The 17,572-nt window shown below is 39.5% G+C and overlaps 1 protein-coding gene across 2 annotated transcripts in view; it reads right to left on the reverse strand.

The window, feature by feature from the left end:
• Positions 1–17,572, reverse strand: part of ANO10 (anoctamin 10) — a 228,083-nt gene that overhangs the window by 170,540 nt on the left and 39,971 nt on the right. For both annotated transcript variants that reach the window (XM_030830240.3, XM_030830239.3), the window contains exons 10-11: positions 8,077–8,268; positions 480–608 (exon numbers count right to left, since the gene is read on the reverse strand). In XM_030830240.3, the coding sequence (XP_030686100.1) occupies positions 480–608; positions 8,077–8,268 (321 nt within the window). The remainder of the gene's footprint in view (positions 1–479; positions 609–8,076; positions 8,269–17,572) is intronic.

The raw sequence follows: 17,572 nt of genomic DNA on the forward strand, positions 1-17,572 counted from the left end.
TGAAATTATGAGTCTTCCTACACGTTACATTTTGGAGTTTCAGAGTGTTTTGCAATGAATCCCACACCTATTGCAAATGAGACTTAAGTCATGATCAAAAAGCATTTCTTAGGATTTATCTGCTTTAGAAAGTGGAAGTGACAGATTCCCTCACCCTCAAACAGACTGAAAAAAACCCCATTAGATCTATAGAATTCTATTTCAAATAGGATTTATGTCCCCAACGCTAGACAGGCCAGCACAAAGGCTGGAAAAATCAGTCCTGTTAGCACCACGGTGACTTTTTTGTAGTAGTCAATAACCAGGAATGGACAGCCTGGATCCTCATGTGTTCCTATTACCTGAGCCACTTTGCTTTCTTACCAGTAAATGCATGTCGCTAAACTGCCCATCACTGACAGCCAGGGACATCACTGCCTTAGAATAACACAGGCATCTGATGTAGAGACTATTTAAAACAGGTCTAAATGTTCACTTACCTCCACTGCTACTACGATCAAAATGAGGTCGGCTTTTGACTCTGGAAAGAGTGCATTCACTTGTGGTGACATTCCAATCAGAGCACAGTTAGTGACCACAGATATAACACTCATTGTTTCAAAAGCCAACTGAAAGAAAAAGAAAATGTGAAATTAAAGACCATAAGGACTGCTTCCATATTTCCTTATCCTTTTTCGTATTATCTAAAGTCTTTCCTTAGTTCTAAACATTCCAAGGACATGTACAACTTTTTCTCTATAATGCCATGATTTTCATTAGCTCAAAAAAGCCATACTGTTAGAGGTATTTCAGTTACTTTTGGGTTGAATATCCCAAACAGTATGTCTATCTTCCCAAATGGAGGTGGCCAGGGACCTGAATTGGGAACACATCCAAGAAAAATACACTATTAAAGTTACTTGACTCTATGCATAGCTAAAGGGAATCTAAACTAGGGCCGCCAGAGAGAATGTTTCACATTCAAAAACAGTTAGGTATGATTTCAAATAGAATTCATTTCGTGAAACGGTCCTTCTACTTTGACAGACCACATACCATATCTGGTTCAGCCATACCCAAAGCACCAGCGATAATGATCCCTTCCTAGCGGCATTTACCGAATCACCTGTAGGACTTCAGAAAAATACAGATGCCAGGCCCCACTGAGACCTACTAAGTAGATTGAACCAGGGTCCCATGAAGGAAACTGGTGTGTATTACTGAGTATGGACTATGGAAACATTGTGACCATCGTTCTTTCTTTTCTTTCCCTCTTTCTCTCTTTCTTTCTTTCTTTTTATGTACAGCACTTGGTGATCACTACTTAATAACAATGTCTAATTCTAAGAAATACAATTAACTATTAGAAATATAGAAGCAAAACAAAACACGATTGGATCCAAACTTAATAAAATCTTGTCCCAGGAAGAATATCTACCATCTTATAATATTTTAGAAATCCTTTGTGTAATCTTCTTATTTTTCCAGTTTTCTTTACAAAAAATCTACTCAGGACTTTACCTTAAAATAGCTTTAAATTTCTATTTATTGATTTATTATAAATTAGTTCAAAAATAAAATGTTATCAGTGTATAGGGAAGAGTCTCCTTGTCCCCTTTCTCCCCCTCGTCACCTCCTGTTCTCCCCATAAGATAATCACTATTATTAATTTCTTATGTATCTTTCCAGACACTGTATGCAAGTAAATATAAGCAAACCTGAACATATACTTTCTTACTCTTTTCTCAGCATAATACACATTGTCAAGCCCCTTGCTTTTGTCACTTAAAATGTCTTGGAGGATATTCCGTGTCAGTACTCAAAGATCTCCCTCATTCTTAAGTCGCAACGAAAGACTGAAGTCACAACTGCTTAAGTATTTCATTGCATCAATGTACCAAGGTTAATTTAACCATTTCCTTATTGCTTGCTATTACAAATAATGCTACAACTAGTAAACTTGCAAACATGTCATTTAAGAAGTGTGGAAGTGGGATAAGTTCCTGAAAGTGGACTAGTTGAGTCAAAGGTGCCACTGTGTTCATAATTTTGATAGATAAGACCAAGCTGAACTCCCCAGGGTTGACCAGTTCACTTTCCCATTGGCAGCACATGACAGTGTCTGGCTTCCTGCATTTTTAATACATTTCTAACTAAGCTTTTGGGTTTTTAAATATCACCTATACTGAGTTACGATTTACATAAAATAAATTGTACTCATTTATGGTATACACTTCATTAACTTTTGATAAGTGTATTTACCAGTGAAACCACCATCACAAATAGGATATTTCCATTTTCGCCAGAAGATTCCTGGCCCCAAGCAAACCACCCCTCACTTTATACCTGGCCCCAAGCAAACACTGATCTGTTTTTTTGTCACTATATATTAGTGACAAAAAGCAGAATGCAAACTGAAGGAAAAAGCAAAGAAAACAGGACACAAAAATGAGAAAAAAAATTATAAAAAAGATAAGAACAAATAGAACAAAGGAAAGAAAAAAAACAAGGAAAAAACAGAACAGCAAAAAAGTAACACAGAAATAGAAATATAAAAGAATTAAAAATATATTTAAAAATTTTTACACTAAATAAAAAGTAAAAACAAATTTAAAAAACAGAAGAAAGGAACAAAACATAAAAAAAGAGTAATAATTATATTTTCCTGGGGTCTCAGCTGTCAGTGTCCTTCTCCCCACCGTGAGTCACAGCCAACCTTCACCTCCCCAGGAGGCCCTCCAAAACCCCTAAGTCAGTCTCTGGTCCCTCTGTGGGCACTGTGGGGGCAGCTCAGACTCTGACCTGGCCCAACTCCCATGCGTACTAGTCCCCAAAGTCCACAGCAACTAGAGCTAGACTGATTTCAGTTATGGGAACACTCGTCCATTCAGATATTCCAGACACAGGGTTTACCAAGCCAATTGCAGGGATTTAATCTGCGGTTTGTGCAGCTGCATGGAAAGGTTTTTGTTCCTCTTCCTTAGTCGCCCCGCCCCTGGGGCTCATCTGTGGTTTTAGCCCCACCTCTGCACATGGGCCATCCACAGGGGTCTGCTCCTGAGACCGCCCTGGAGCACTCATGTCTGCCCCGGTGAGGACAGGACGTGGAGGTGGCACAGCTGCCTGGTTTGCAGGGGCCCTGCCGGCGACAAGTGTATGGGAAAGCTGGCAGCCATGGGTGTGAGAGATCTGGCCCTAGTGGGAGCCTTTCCTAGCACCTGGCAGCTGGTTCAAGAAGGTCAGCCCTGGTGGGGTCTTTTCCTAGCACCTGGCAGCAGGCATGAGAAGGTCCGCTCTGGTGGGGGCTTTTCCTAGCACTTGGCGGGGCAGGGGGCCAGCGCATGGGGAGAGAGAGGCTTCAATGGTGGTTCCACCCCCTGCGCGTCACTTAACAGTGGCGCCTTGCTTCTATGGCAGTCTGGGTTTCCTCCACAAGCATTCCCAGTTGTGGATTACCTCTCTCCCATCCCCTCTGGCTGTCTCCTCGCAGCCAACAGCAGTCCTCCTCCTGGGTTTGTTCTCCAATCCCCACGTTCCAGCTCTCAGCCCCCGTGTGCACTGGTGGACTCACGTCCCAGTCTGGGATGCACAGGGCTGTGGCACGGACAATCTGTGTAGATCTTACTCTGTTCTGTCTGCCACAGACCAGCCGTTTCATGCTCCTCTGAGAGCCTCAGATGATCCCCTTCTGTCCCAACTAATTTCCTCATCGGTGAGGGGGCTTCTCCAGATACAGGAACCTCTCCTCTACTTCAGCTCCTCCCCAAGTGCGCAGATCCCATCCTGCTTCCTCTCCTCTTCTTTTTCCCTTCTTTCTTTTGTCCTACCCAGTTATGTGGGGATCTTTCTTGTCCTTTCTAGTGTCCAAGGTCTTCTGCTAGTGTTCAGCCAGTGTTCTGTGAGAATCGTTCCATCTGTAGATGTATTTGTGATGCATTTGTGAAAAGAGATGAACTCCAAGTCCTCCTACTCCTCCACCATCTTGGTTTAGCAGCATACAGATTTTAACGTTGTATGTTATCAGTAATTTATTCCTTTTTTACTGCCGAGTAGTGCTCCATTTTATGAATATACCATAATTATTTTTTTTACCCATTTACCTATTGACAGCAAGTTGGGTTGTTCCCAGTTTTGGACTACTGTGAATAAAGTTACTATGGACACTCCTGTGCAGTCTTTGTATGGACATATTCTTTCATTTCCCCTGGATTTCTAAGAGCAGAAGTGCTGGGTGGCATGGTAGCTATATGTTGAACTTTTTTTACAAACTGCATTCTAGTTTTGTGACCATTATAGTACATCCTTATCAGCAATGTATGAGAGTTCCAGTTATTATATACCTCACTGCCAACACTTGGCATCATCTCTTCTTAATTTTAAAACAGGTATACAGTGCTATTGCATTGTGGTTTTCATGTGCATTTCCCTGGTAGCTAATTCTAAATATTTTCATGAGCTCATTGGCCATTTGTATATATTCTTTAGTGAAGCATTTCTTCAAATATTTTGTCCATGTTTTCATTTAATTGCATTATTATTGAGTTGGTGAGTCCTTCATATAATCTGAATACAAATTCTTTGGCAGACAAATGTATTGTCAACATTTTCTCCCATTCTGTGTCTTGCCGTTTTTCCTCTTAACTTCTGAAGAGCAAACTACCCCTTGACACACACACTTTGGAGACTTAATTATCCCAAAACTATTGGTGGACGGTCAATAATTTTCTCCACTGAACTGACATTTCACCTATATCATATACTGAATTTCTGAACTTTTAATCCTGCTCCATTGGTTTGATTGTCTAATGATGCACCAGCACTACACTACTTTAACAACTGAGGTTATATAACAAGCTTTAATATGTAGGAAGGAGTGTCCCTGCCCTTATTCTTTAGAGTTTTCTTGCTATTCTATTTCATTTATTTTTCCCTGTGAACTTGACAATAAGTTTCCCTAGTTAAAAGAAAAACTTCCATTAGGATAGTGCTACATTTATAAGCTCATTTGTAGATTAATTAATTTGTAAATTAATGGAGAACTGATATATTTAGAATACTGAGTCTTCCTACATTAGTTAGCTATTGCTGTGTAACAAACCATCCCAAACTCTCTGGCTTAAAACAACAACCATTTACTTAGCTCATGATTCTGCAGGTAGACAATTTAGGCTGTGCTCACCTATGCAATTTTTCTGGTCTAGCTGACCTTGACTGGGCTTGCTCATGTACCTGTGGTCAGCTAGTGGGTAAATTGGAGATATCATTGGCCTTACTATGCTAGTTAGAATTTCTAGTACTATATTCAGTAAAAGTAGTGACGGTGGACATTCTTGCATTGTTCTTAATCTTAGAAAGAAAGCATTCAATCTTTCACTAATAAGTATGGCGTTAGCTTTAAGTTTTTTTAAATAGATGCTCCTTATCAAGTTGAAGGTGACAGTATATTCTACTGTTGAGTAGAATGTTCTATAATATGGATTAGATTCATAATTTGATGGTGTTGTTGAGTTCATCAATAACCTTGATGATTTTTTATCCAGCATTCTGTCAATTGTTGAGAAACGGATGTTGAAGTCTCTAACTGTAATTGTGGATTTATCTATTTCTCCTTTTAGTTCTATGTTTTTAGTTCACATATTTTACAACCTTGTTGTTTGCTGAATATATAAGATTTCTACATCGTCTTGATAATTTGACCCTTTTATCATCAAAGAATGTTCCTTTCTGGTAAGTTTCTTTGCTCAGAAGTCTACTCTATATGATATTAATATAGCCACTCCTGCTTCCTTACAATTAATTTTTCCACATATATTTTTTCTATCCTTTTACTTTCAACCTGCTTAATCATGTTTAAATTGGGTTTCTTGTAGATGGCATATAGTTGAGTTATGCATTTTAATCCATTATGTCAATCTTTGTCTTTAACTCATGTCTTTAGACCCTTTACAGTTAATCAAAATATCGACTTAAGTCTGCCATTTCTTCATTTTCTGTGTTTTCATTTCTCTGTTTTCTTCTCCTTGTCTTTCTGTAGGTTACCTCAACATTTTTTTTTACTACATTTTGATTTAACTATGTTTTTGAGTGTATCTTTTAAACAATATAGCTTTTTAGAGGTTGTTCTATATATAGACATACACACACAAATATATATACTATATTTTATATGTGTGTGTATATATATGTATACATTCAGTCTACTTGTATCATTTAGTTTGAGTAAAATACAGAAATCTTACCTTCCTTTACCACTCCCCATTTATAATATAGTTGTCATAATATTTTTCCTACATATACTTAGAACCATTAAATAGTGCTGTATTTTTTGGTTTCAACTGTCAAACATAACTCTAAAGACTCAGGAGTAAAAGGAAAATATATTGTTTTTACTTGTGTTTTTGTTTACCATGTTTTTGCTTCCTGACATTGTCCCTTTATCATTTCCTCAGTTTACAGAACTTTTAGTCATTCTTTTAGGATAGGTCTGCTAGCAAAAAATTCTCTTACTTTTCCTTCATTTGAGAGTGTCTTGATTTCCCCTTCCTTCCCAAAGGATATTTTCTCTGAATATAGGATTCTGTATTGACAGTATTTTTTAGCCTTGGAAAATATTGTGCCACTTTCTTCTGGCCTTCATGATTTCTGATGAGAAACTGGCTGTCATTCTAATTGTTTTTCCCCTATAGGTAAGAGGTCATTTCTCTCAGTGCTTTCAAGAATATTTTTCCTTGTCTTTAGTTTTCAGATGTTTAATTATGATGTGTTTCGGCATGAACTTCTTTGTTTGGGGTTCACTTGGCTTCTTGAACCTATAGTTTTAGGTCTCTTGCCAAGTTTGAAAAGTTTTGGCCATTATTACTTCAAGTGCCTTTTCAGCCCTTCCTTCTTTCTCCTTTCCTTCTTGGACTCCAATAACAGGAATGTTAGATTTTGTTGTTGTTGTTATAGTCACACAGGTCTCTGAGGCTATATTTACTTCTTCAGTCTATTTTCTCTCTGTTGTTCAGATCAGGTAATTTCTATTTTTCTATTTTCCAGCTCCTGCTTCTTTCCTCTATCCCTTCCATTCTGCTATTGCACCCATTCACTGAGCTTTTTGTTTATTATATTTTCAACTTCTAAAATGTCCATTTGATTCTCCTTTGTGTCTATTTCTTTGCTGAGACGTTCTAATTCTATTTTTTCATCTGTGGTAGGTGTGTTTGTAATTGCTTGTTGAAGCATTCTTATCGTGACTGCTTTAAGATCTTTGTCCAGTATTTCCAACACGTGTGTGTCATCCTGGTGGTGGCATCTGCTGATTGCCATTTTTTTCATTCAGTTTGGTATCATCCTGGTTCTTGGTATAATGAGTGATTTTTTAATAAAAACCTTGATACTTTAGGTGTTATAAGACTCCAGATTTTGTATAACCTTTTGTTTTAGTTGGTTCCTCTGATACCACTCCAGCAGGGGACAATATCTTGTCACTAGCAGGTAGAGGCAGAAGTCCAGGTTCTCCACCTGGACACCACTGACACCCAAGGTGGGGAGTGGGGTCATTATTGCTGGAGAGGGGCAAGAGTTCTGGCTTCCCACTAGACTACCACTAATACCTCCCTTGATGGAGGGGTACAAGTCCCTCCTTTGTGCACTCATGTGGCCTCTTGGATGGTATTAAAAGTCTTGACTCTCCACTGGGCTTCCTCTGAGACCACCCTAGCAGGGATCTGAAAGGGAATCTCATTACTGCCAGGTAGGAGTGGAAGTCCAGGCTCCCCAGTAGAAGTCCAGTGTCAGTGATTTCTACTGACACTGCAGTGGGGAGGGCCTCATTAGTACCAGTGGCTGAGGCCCAGCTGACTACTCTCCAAGAAAACTGTCAAAGTTTCACAGCTGAAAGGAGTCATGGAGATTGTAGCTCATCCCCGCCCCCAACTTTAAAAACAAGAAAAGCATGGCCCGGAGAAAGTTAATGACCACCTGAAGTTACACAGCTAGTTTGTGGCATGGCAAGGATAAAATCCAGTTTTCCCAAATCTCTCCATAGAGCTTTTTTCTTTTAATCACAATACCTCATTTTGTTTTTAAAGAAATAATTTTTTATCAGATAATTACCTGCCATACACCAATACTGGCTGAAGGTTCTGAGAATGGGCGTTTGAAGACCCTGCACATTTTTAAGGCGTCTGAATTAACTTCAGTGAGATTATTTAGCACGGCGAAGGCAGCTGCCAGTGGGTAAACACAGGAGAAAAGGCTCACATAACCAAACTGCAGGAATAACTCCAAGTAATCATCAAAGGTGCCCTGAAAATGTAAAAAAGAAGAAAACAGGCATTGTTTTAATATCACTTAATAAGAACAGTCTTTTGCAATACTATGCAAGGCATGAGCATCTAACCAAAAAAAAAAACTCAGAGTTTCTCCCAATTCCTTCTTCTCAACAACAGAATTTACTTAAATTCAAAGACAAGTTTATATTAAAGTCTCTGAAATGCAGAATAAAAAAATGATTTAGCTGCTCATATCATGTCGAATCACTGGATTATTACCTTTCTCCCCCTAAGGTAAATAACAGCAAAGCTAAAGAAGTTTGCTCTTGACCAAGTAAAAAGAAATGATCCAGGATCATTAGAAATCTTACATGATGGTCCCTTCACATCATGGGTACCCCAGCATCTCAGCCCCTGACCCTCCATTAAAAAACTGATGGTGGTGATGCCAGCGAAACTGGCAGAGTAAGAACCTCCAGAAGTTTACATCTCCATAAAAGCAAACAACAAATGACAAAATTTGTCAAAAGCAACTTTTTCAGTACTCTGGAAATTAACTAAAGGCTTGCAGCATTCGGGGCAGAATTTAGTCAAGAATAACAGCTCAACCTTGTGGCATTTTAACTTACTCTAGTTTCATATCCTGCTCCCGAGTTCTGCAGCAGCCTCGAAAAATAATAGCATGCGTTCCTGTGCCAGAGCAAGGAGCGTGGGGACACAGATCTTTGAAAGCCTCATTCCCAAAGGGACATCATTATCTGACCTGGCTCTAGAAGACCCCACTCAAAAGGCTTGTCTCTATTTAACTGCACAGAGTCTTCCCAGCGCTAAAGGCTCCTCCCCCAGGGATGTTAATTGAATGCTTTAACATCAGTCTGCTTGAGGTAAAGGGTAGCAGCTGGGGCAAACAACAGACTAGCCAGGGAGCCCAAAAGAAAAGGCTGAAGAATGAGATATCCACAGGGGGTTTGCAAAGCTCCCACATTTTACTGGGAATTGAGAAGATGAGGCACATGCAGAAGATCACACATAAGCTTAGGAAAGATCTGAGAAAGGTCTAAGATCTCACCTCTGACTAACCCTGAAGCTCTGCACAAGCAGAAAGTGAACGCTAGGGCAGAATTTTAAACTTCCTGGCTTAGTATTGAAGGCATGCCCTAACACAATAACAAAGACCTAACAGACATGTATAAAACACTCAATCCAAGAGCAGAACACTCATTCTTCTCAAGTGTACATGGAACATTGTCCAGGATAGATAACATGTTAGGCCATAAAACACTTCTCAACAAATTTAAAAGGCTTAAAAATCATACAAAGTATCTTCTCTGACCACAATGGAATAAAACTGGAAATCAATTAACAGAAGGAAATTTCGGAAATTCACATACTATGTGAAAATTGAGCAACACACTCCTAAAAAAAACAATGAGTTAAAGAAGAAATCACAAGAAAAATTAGTAAATACTTTGAGGTGAATGAAACATACCAAAACTTAATAAGATACAGTGAAAGCAGTGCTCACAGGGAAATTTATGGCTGTAAATGCCTTTGTTAAAAAAGAAGAAAGATCTTAAAAAAACTGAAATTTTCATCTTAAGAAACCGGAAAAAGAAGAGTAATCTAAACCTAAAGCAAGCAGAAGGAAATAAATAATAAAGATTAGAGTGAAATAAATAAAATAGAGAATAGAAAAACAAAGAAGAGCAATAAAACCAGAATTCGGTTTTTTGAAATGATTGAGATCAACGAAAAATGACAAACCGTTACCTAAACTGTGCAAGAAACAAAGAAAGACTCAAATTACTAAAATCAGGAATGAAAGAAGGGACATTACTATTGACCTTTAAGTCAGTAAGGGGAAGGGGAAGAATTATAAGTAAGAAGAATTATGAACAATTTGAGACAGAAAGGAAGGGGCAGGGTGAAACCATTAAAAGACTGATACAACCATTAAGAGCAGGATACGACAAAAACTGGTTAGAACCTACTAGGCCCAAGATGGTGGAAAAGTCAACTTCCGTAGACCTTGAGCCTCATTATACACTCACTGTAATGCATTAGCATATGCTAAACAACACGCCCACAGGTGCCATGACAGTTCCAAGGCCGCCCATAAAAGGCCAAAAAGTGGGCAGTGCCCCAACTCCTGGAAATCCCTGCTGCTTCTCCAAGATAGCTACAACATTCCTCCCACTCATTAGCCCATGAAACTTCCCAGCCCATGAAAACTAACCATCACCACAACTCAGGGCTGCTCTTGCCTTCTGAGACAGCCTACACTCCTGTCTATGGCGTGTATATCTCTCTAAATAAACCTGCTTTCAGTTTACTATGGCTCCCTCTTGAATTCTTTCCTGTGTGAAGCCAAGGACCCTTACTTGGCAGCCTGCCCCAGGGACTCACTCGAGACCTGGGACATGACAACAATTATATGCCAAAAATAACATTAAATAACCTTGATGAAATGGGTAAATTCTTAGAATGACACAAACTATCAAAAGTGACTCGAGAAGAAACAGAACATCTAAACAGACCTAAAACAAGTAAAAAGATTGAGTTAGCAATCAAAAACTTTGCACAAAGAAAAACCCAGGCCCAGACAGTTCACCTGTGAATTCTCTCAAACACTAGAAGAAGAATTAATACTAATTCTTCAAAGTCTTCCAAAAAGAACAAGAGGAAGAAACACTTCCCAACTCATTCTGTGTAGCCAGTACAACCTCAATAGCAAAACCAAAGACTTCATAAGAAAAATACAGACCAACATCCCTGAATAAAGATATAAAAATCCTCAACAAAATACTAGCAAGGTGGACCCAGCAGCAGAGTAAAAGGATTTTACACTGTGATCAAGTGGGATTTACCCCAGGATTGTAAGATTGGTTCAACATATAAATATTAGTCAATGTGATACACCACATTAACAGTTTTATTGGTATACATGTATGCATGTATAAATATATTTAATTATCTCAATAGACACAGGAAAAACAAAGTACAACACCCTTTCATGATAAAAGCACTCAACAAATCATAGAGTAGTAAATCTTCCTGACCTTGGATTAAGCAATGGTTTCTCAGACACGACACCAAAGGCACAAGTTACAAAAAAGAGAGAAATTGGACGTCACCAAAATTTAAAACTTTTGTGGATCAAAGGACACCATCAAGAAAGTAAAAAGATAAACAACAGAATGGGAAGAAATATTTGCAAATCATATATCTGATAAGAAATTTATATTCAGAACACATGAAGAACTCTTGCAACTCAATAACAAAAGGGCAGATGACCCAATTTAAAAATGGGCAAAGAATGTGAATATATATTTCCCCAAAGAAGAGATACAAACGGCCAAAAATCACATGAAAAGATGAACAATATATTTAGGCATTAGGAAAATCCAAAGTAAACCCACAATGAAATACTACTTTACACCTACTAGGATAGCTATCATTTAAAAAAAAAAAAAAGTGAGGCTGTGGGAAAAAATGGGACCCCACTCGTGGCTAGTTGGAATACAGAATCACCACCACTTTTGAAAACAGTCTGGCAGTTCCTTAAAGTTAAACGTTGAGCTAACATACGACCTAGCATATGGCAACATGTGTTCATACAAAAACTTGTACAAAAATGTTCACAATAGCATTATTCATAATAGCCAAAAAGTGGAAACAATCCAAATGTCTACCAGCTGATTAATGGATACACAATACGTAGTGTATCCATACAATGGAATATTATTCAACCACAAAAAAAGGAATGGGGTACTGGCACATGGTACAGCGTGAATGAACGTTAAAAGCATTATGCTTAGAGAAAGAAGCCGGACACAAAAGGCCACCTATTATATGATTTCATTTATATGAAATGCAGAGAACAGGTAAATCCACAGAATGTAGATTAGTGATTGCCAGACTAGGGGAAGATGTTACTGCTACTGGGTATGGGGAGTTTGGGGGTCGATGATGAAAATGTTCTGGAATTAGATAGTGGTGATGATTGTACCACCTTGTGAATTTACTAAAATCCTCTAAATTGTACATTTTTAAATGGTTAATTTTATGGTATGTGAATTATTACCTCAACTTTTTAAAGAAGTTAAAAAAAAAAAGCTGTTAGTAACAAGGAAGCTCCCCAGAATAGCCCTAGTGGAAGTAGCAGACACATCAAAGAGGCAAAAAAGAAAAAGGAGTCCACAGAAGAAAAGGGGGAAACCAGGAAAGCATGACGAAATCCCTCTGAAACTATATTTAAAAACCTTTCTGATGTGCTTTAAAAGGTTTAGTCCAAAGGAAGAAAGGAGCAAAAGTCATTACATACCCTTGATTTGTAGGTAAGAGATATAAACGGTAAGAGGTGAGTTCCTTCGTGATCTTTAATAACTGGAAAAAGGCGCCTGCATTGAAATGGGATGCCTGGTCATTGGTGACTGTGACTTGTCACCTGAGTAACTCCTTGACTGGACCCAACGGCCTGCTGCTCACATCCTGATCCAAGAGGGGCTGGGCAGCACTCTATGTGGTGCAGTGATTGGGTGAGGGAGCCACAGGCACCCACTTCCAGCATCCTCAGGCGCTCTCATGATCAGCCAGTGCACATGCAACAACAGTTTCAGTTTAAGAAGATTATTCGTCATCATATTTTAAAGCAACATGAATATTTTAAATTAATAATTATAATTAGCATTACTGCATCTCAGAGTCAGTCTTGCACCGAGATAGGCATATTAGGCTCAGTAGCTGAGAGCTTTAGTATAAGTCAGATTCGACTTCTAGTTGGTTTCCTTTTTTATTTTATATTTTACTAAAATAGAAAACACTCAAACATAATTACAGAGTACTGGGGATGGCAGGAAGTGCTTCTTCCAGACGCTCTGGGTATTTGGATGAAGTGTGAACCCAGGGGTTTTGAGTGAGTTTCACTGGCTGTTTGCAAGGCCTGCCAAAGAGCAATGCCAAACACATGTGCTTTGGGAGCTGGCAGGTTGACGCTCAGCTGGGGGTTCAGTGGTGAGCAGTTTCTAAACAACTCTTTGGTTGCATTTGGCTCCAGAAAGAATGTCCTTATGTGTGCTGCAGCATACGGATGTGATTTTTAAATATGCCCAGCAATATGGCATCGATTTACTTCTCTGAAGAGTGAAGAAATCAACAGTGAAACTCTTAGCAATCAAGCCATTTTTACCCCAATTCGATCTTAAGAAATCCTGATAGCCTATGCTCAGCTTTCAAAATTGTGTTGTTTCAGCTCATGAAATAAAAGGGTGAGCCTCTGCAGAGATGTGTAGACAGTTTCTCTCAGATGTACCAGGTGCAGCCTCCAGAAGCCACGCAAAGGTCTTCCTGGCCTTTTTAGCATCCAGCACCCAGGGAGCCCCTCCCCCCCATTCTGTGTTCCCATCTCGCAAGCGGATTCAGAGTGTAGAATTTACATGGTAATTCTATCAGTACTTTCACACTTCTGAGCACCTTGGGGTCAGTCAATTCAGCAAACCAGGGACGTAATCCAACAGCAAGAAGGAAAAAAAATGCAATTTTAACAAAGTAAACAATCACATACTAAAAAACACATTAAACAAGACAATCTACCCCAATAGCTGCAAGTTAGAAAACACCAACTTACTAAGATGATTCTAAGAATGTATGAACACAAAGTTTCAGGCTCCAGGGGATCCATCCCACTGGCCCCTCGCACCATCCCTGGAGAAACATCACGTCTCAGAGTTCCGCATGATGAGTATGTGAGGAGGATAAAGTACAGGATGAGGGCAACAAGCAGCACACAGACAGCAGGGGCTGGGCTGCTCTTTTCCTAAAACTGTTCTTTATGCAGCATTACACTGAGCACCCGCTGAATGCCAGGCTCTGCATTAGCAACAGAGTTTTGCACGATAAATAACACAGGGACCCTATCCCAGTGACTGAGAAAGGAAAATTACTAGCAAATGGCACAAACCCTAAACAAAATATTAGCATATTCAACATAACAATGTAGATAAAAAAATACTGAACAAGTGAAGTTAATCATTTAAATGCAAACATGGTGTTCCATTAGGAAACTTACAAATATAAATGAAAATATTAAAGGAGATAAAATGATGATCACAACAGAAGCAAAAAACAATAATTTTTGATAAAATTCAACGTCATCCACAATAAAAACTCTTCCCAAATAAGGAAGAGGAAAAAAAAACATTCTTAAACTGATAAAAAGTCACCTACCAAAAACACGGAACAAACATAATACTCAACGGTTAGAAAAAAAAAAATCAGGAACAAGATAAAGATTCCTGTTATAACTACTTCTGTCCAAATTGTACTGAACATATTAGTGAGCCAAATAAATAAATAATAAAAAGTATAAGGACTGCAGGAAGAAACAAAATGGCCATTAGTGAGGTGGGTGGGGAAGGGAAGGACTGAGAGTTTGGGATTAGCAGACGCAAACTATTACATATAGGATGGATAAAGAAGGTCTTACTGTGTGGCATAGGGAACTATATTCAATACCCTGTGATAAACCATAATGGAAAAGAATATGAAAAAATATATATATATAACTGAATCACTTTGCTATACAGCAGAAATTAACACAACATTATAGATCAACTATACTTCAATAAAATAAAAATTAAAAAATAGCCTTTTTTGGGGCTTCCCTGGTGGCTCAGTGGTTGAGAGTCCGCCTGCCGTTGCAGGGGACACGGGTTTGTGCCCCGGTCCGGGAGGATCCCACATGCCGCCGAGTGGCTGGGCCCGTGAGCCATGGCCGCTGAGCCTGTGCGTCCGGAGGCTGTGCTCCACAACGGGAGAGGTCACAACAGTGAGAGGCCCGCATACTGCAAAAAAAAAAAAAAAATAGCCTTTTTTGGCCACATCACGCAGCGTGCAAGATCTTAGTTCTCCGACCAGGGATTGAATCCGTGCAGTGGAAGCACAGAGTCTTAACCACTGGACCACCAGGGAAATCCCTAGCCATTATTCATTTGTAGGTGAAATAACTGTCTACATAGAAAACCTAATAAAATCCAAAAAAATAGGAGAATTCAGCAGTTTCTGGATAAAAAATACAAAAACCAACAACATTCCTATATGCCAGCAACAAACGATTAGAAACTATTTATAAAGAGCTACCATTTATACGGAATAGGATAGTCTCAAAGAATCTACCACAGATAACCTATTCAACACAAAGTGAAAAAGAACCTTTGCAAACTGCCACCCAGTCAATCACTTGATCTAACAAGGCAGCCCCACACAAGGGTCAACCTGCCATCAATGCGTCCTGATGGGGTACAATGGAGGTATACCTCCAAAACTGCTGAACTTGAATCTCAGGGAGTAACAAATGGGACAAATCCACTTCACGGAAGCTAATGCTCTGAAAAACAAAAACGAGTGGGAATTATTCTAGATCTGCAAACTTTCAGGTCTCCAAAGCCCTGAACTCTTTAAAATCACTGAGGGCACCGAAGACTTTTTGTTCATGGGAGTTATTATACCTAGTGTTATTTACTGTGTTAGAAATTAAAACTCAGAACTTAAAAAATATGTCTCATTGATTCATTTCAATAATAAAAAGCATATTAACATTAATAAAATATTGTTTGAAAAATCATTATGTTTTCCAAAACAAAAAACGTCTAGTGCGGTGAGTGGCGCTCAATTACGTTTTTGGCAAACCTCGTCAATGTCTAGCTCACTAGAGGTCAGCTCATTTGCTGTGTGGCAACATGCTGCTCTAGTTGGAATACTGATCATGAAAATTCAGCCTCACACAGCTATGCAGTTGCACATGAACTGTTCCCAGGAACGGAACAGCAGCGCACAGTGAGATCAGAGGGGCTATACAGCCCTGGCCCTGTGGCTGGAGAAACAGGGTCGGGAGACCCCAGTGGATCACCCCTGGTGGAGACATTATGGAGAATGTCTTTTTCTTTATACTCTGTTCTACGTTTTCCAAGTTTTCTACAGTAAGTAAGCAAGTATGACTTTTTAGAATCAAGGTTTTTAAGTCTCAAACTGCTTTTCCCCAAAGCTTGGCAACATTGTTTTAGATTCATATATAGCACTCAGGATGAGATTACAGAAAATACAATTTTAAGCTCATTAGCTTCAGTGAGGAGAAAAATATACCCGGAGGGAAGGATGAGTGCATAGCAAACAATGATCTAGAACAAACGTGCCCCCAAAGCATCTCCCCCTTTCCAAATATATGGGGAGAGTTGAAATAGAACATACCTGATGTCATTTCCACGAAGAGAGTAAAGGAGGAACTTGTAGGAGATGAGGAGGGAAAAACAGTCAGATAACGCGGGGCCCCGCAAGCAAGTTAATTTACTAAGGAGAGACACTCACTGTTAACCCCAGCATTCACACACAGACCCAGGGCCTGTGAGAGAAATTAATATACTATTTCCTTAACTTCATATCAGAGAGCCCATGCTGAATAATAGACTGAAGAGAAAAGCAAAGTCTTGAATCTTGTTTCTGATTTAGTCACCAGGTGATTAATAACACAGAGCTTTGGACTTCCCTGGTGGCGTAGTAGTTAAGAACACGCCTGCCAACGCAGGGGACACGGGTTCGAGCCCTGGTCCGGGAAGATCCCACATGCCATGGAGCGACTAAGCCTGTGAGCCACAACTACTGAGCCTGTGCTCTAGAGCCCGCGAGCCACAACTGCTGAGCCCGCACACCTAGAGCCCGTGCTCCACAACAAGAGAAGCCACCGCAATGAGAAGCCCACGTACCACAACGAACAGTAGGCCCTGCTCACCGCAACTAGAGAAAGCCCGTGCACAGCAATGAAGACCCAACACAGCAAAATATAAATAAATAAAATTAATAAATTAAAGAAAATAACACAGAGCTTCAACTGCCTATTATTAACGTGAGAAAAGCAGTGCCTGCCTTACCTTCCTTTATAAATGTATTATCGGATATCATGAAATATCAAAAAGGTAAGATGTAAGATTTTGTCAGCATACAGTTCTTAGATGAATTAAAACAGCTTTGTGAAGGGCATATTGTCTGTATTACTGTGTACCATTCGCTGAGCCTGAGGAAAGGGGGAGGAACTGGTCTGGAGAAGACTGCGAGCTTGGCTCTGGTCACTTTAGGGGACGATGCTGTCTGCCCAAACGATTCAGAGATAAAGAAGAGTTGAGAGCGGGTAGAGAAGAGGGATGTAGAGATGACAATATGGAGAAGAATTATTTCAAGAAATTGGCAGGGGCAGGAAAGAGACAGGACAAAAATAGCAGAGGACGTGAGAGGTTTGCTTGCTTTGAAACAGGAAGGGGAGAAGGGGGAATCAGGAAACCCGGGAGCTC

This window comes from Globicephala melas, chromosome 11 (genome assembly GCF_963455315.2).
Source record: "Globicephala melas chromosome 11, mGloMel1.2, whole genome shotgun sequence".
Taxonomy (NCBI): Eukaryota; Metazoa; Chordata; class Mammalia; order Artiodactyla; family Delphinidae; genus Globicephala; species Globicephala melas.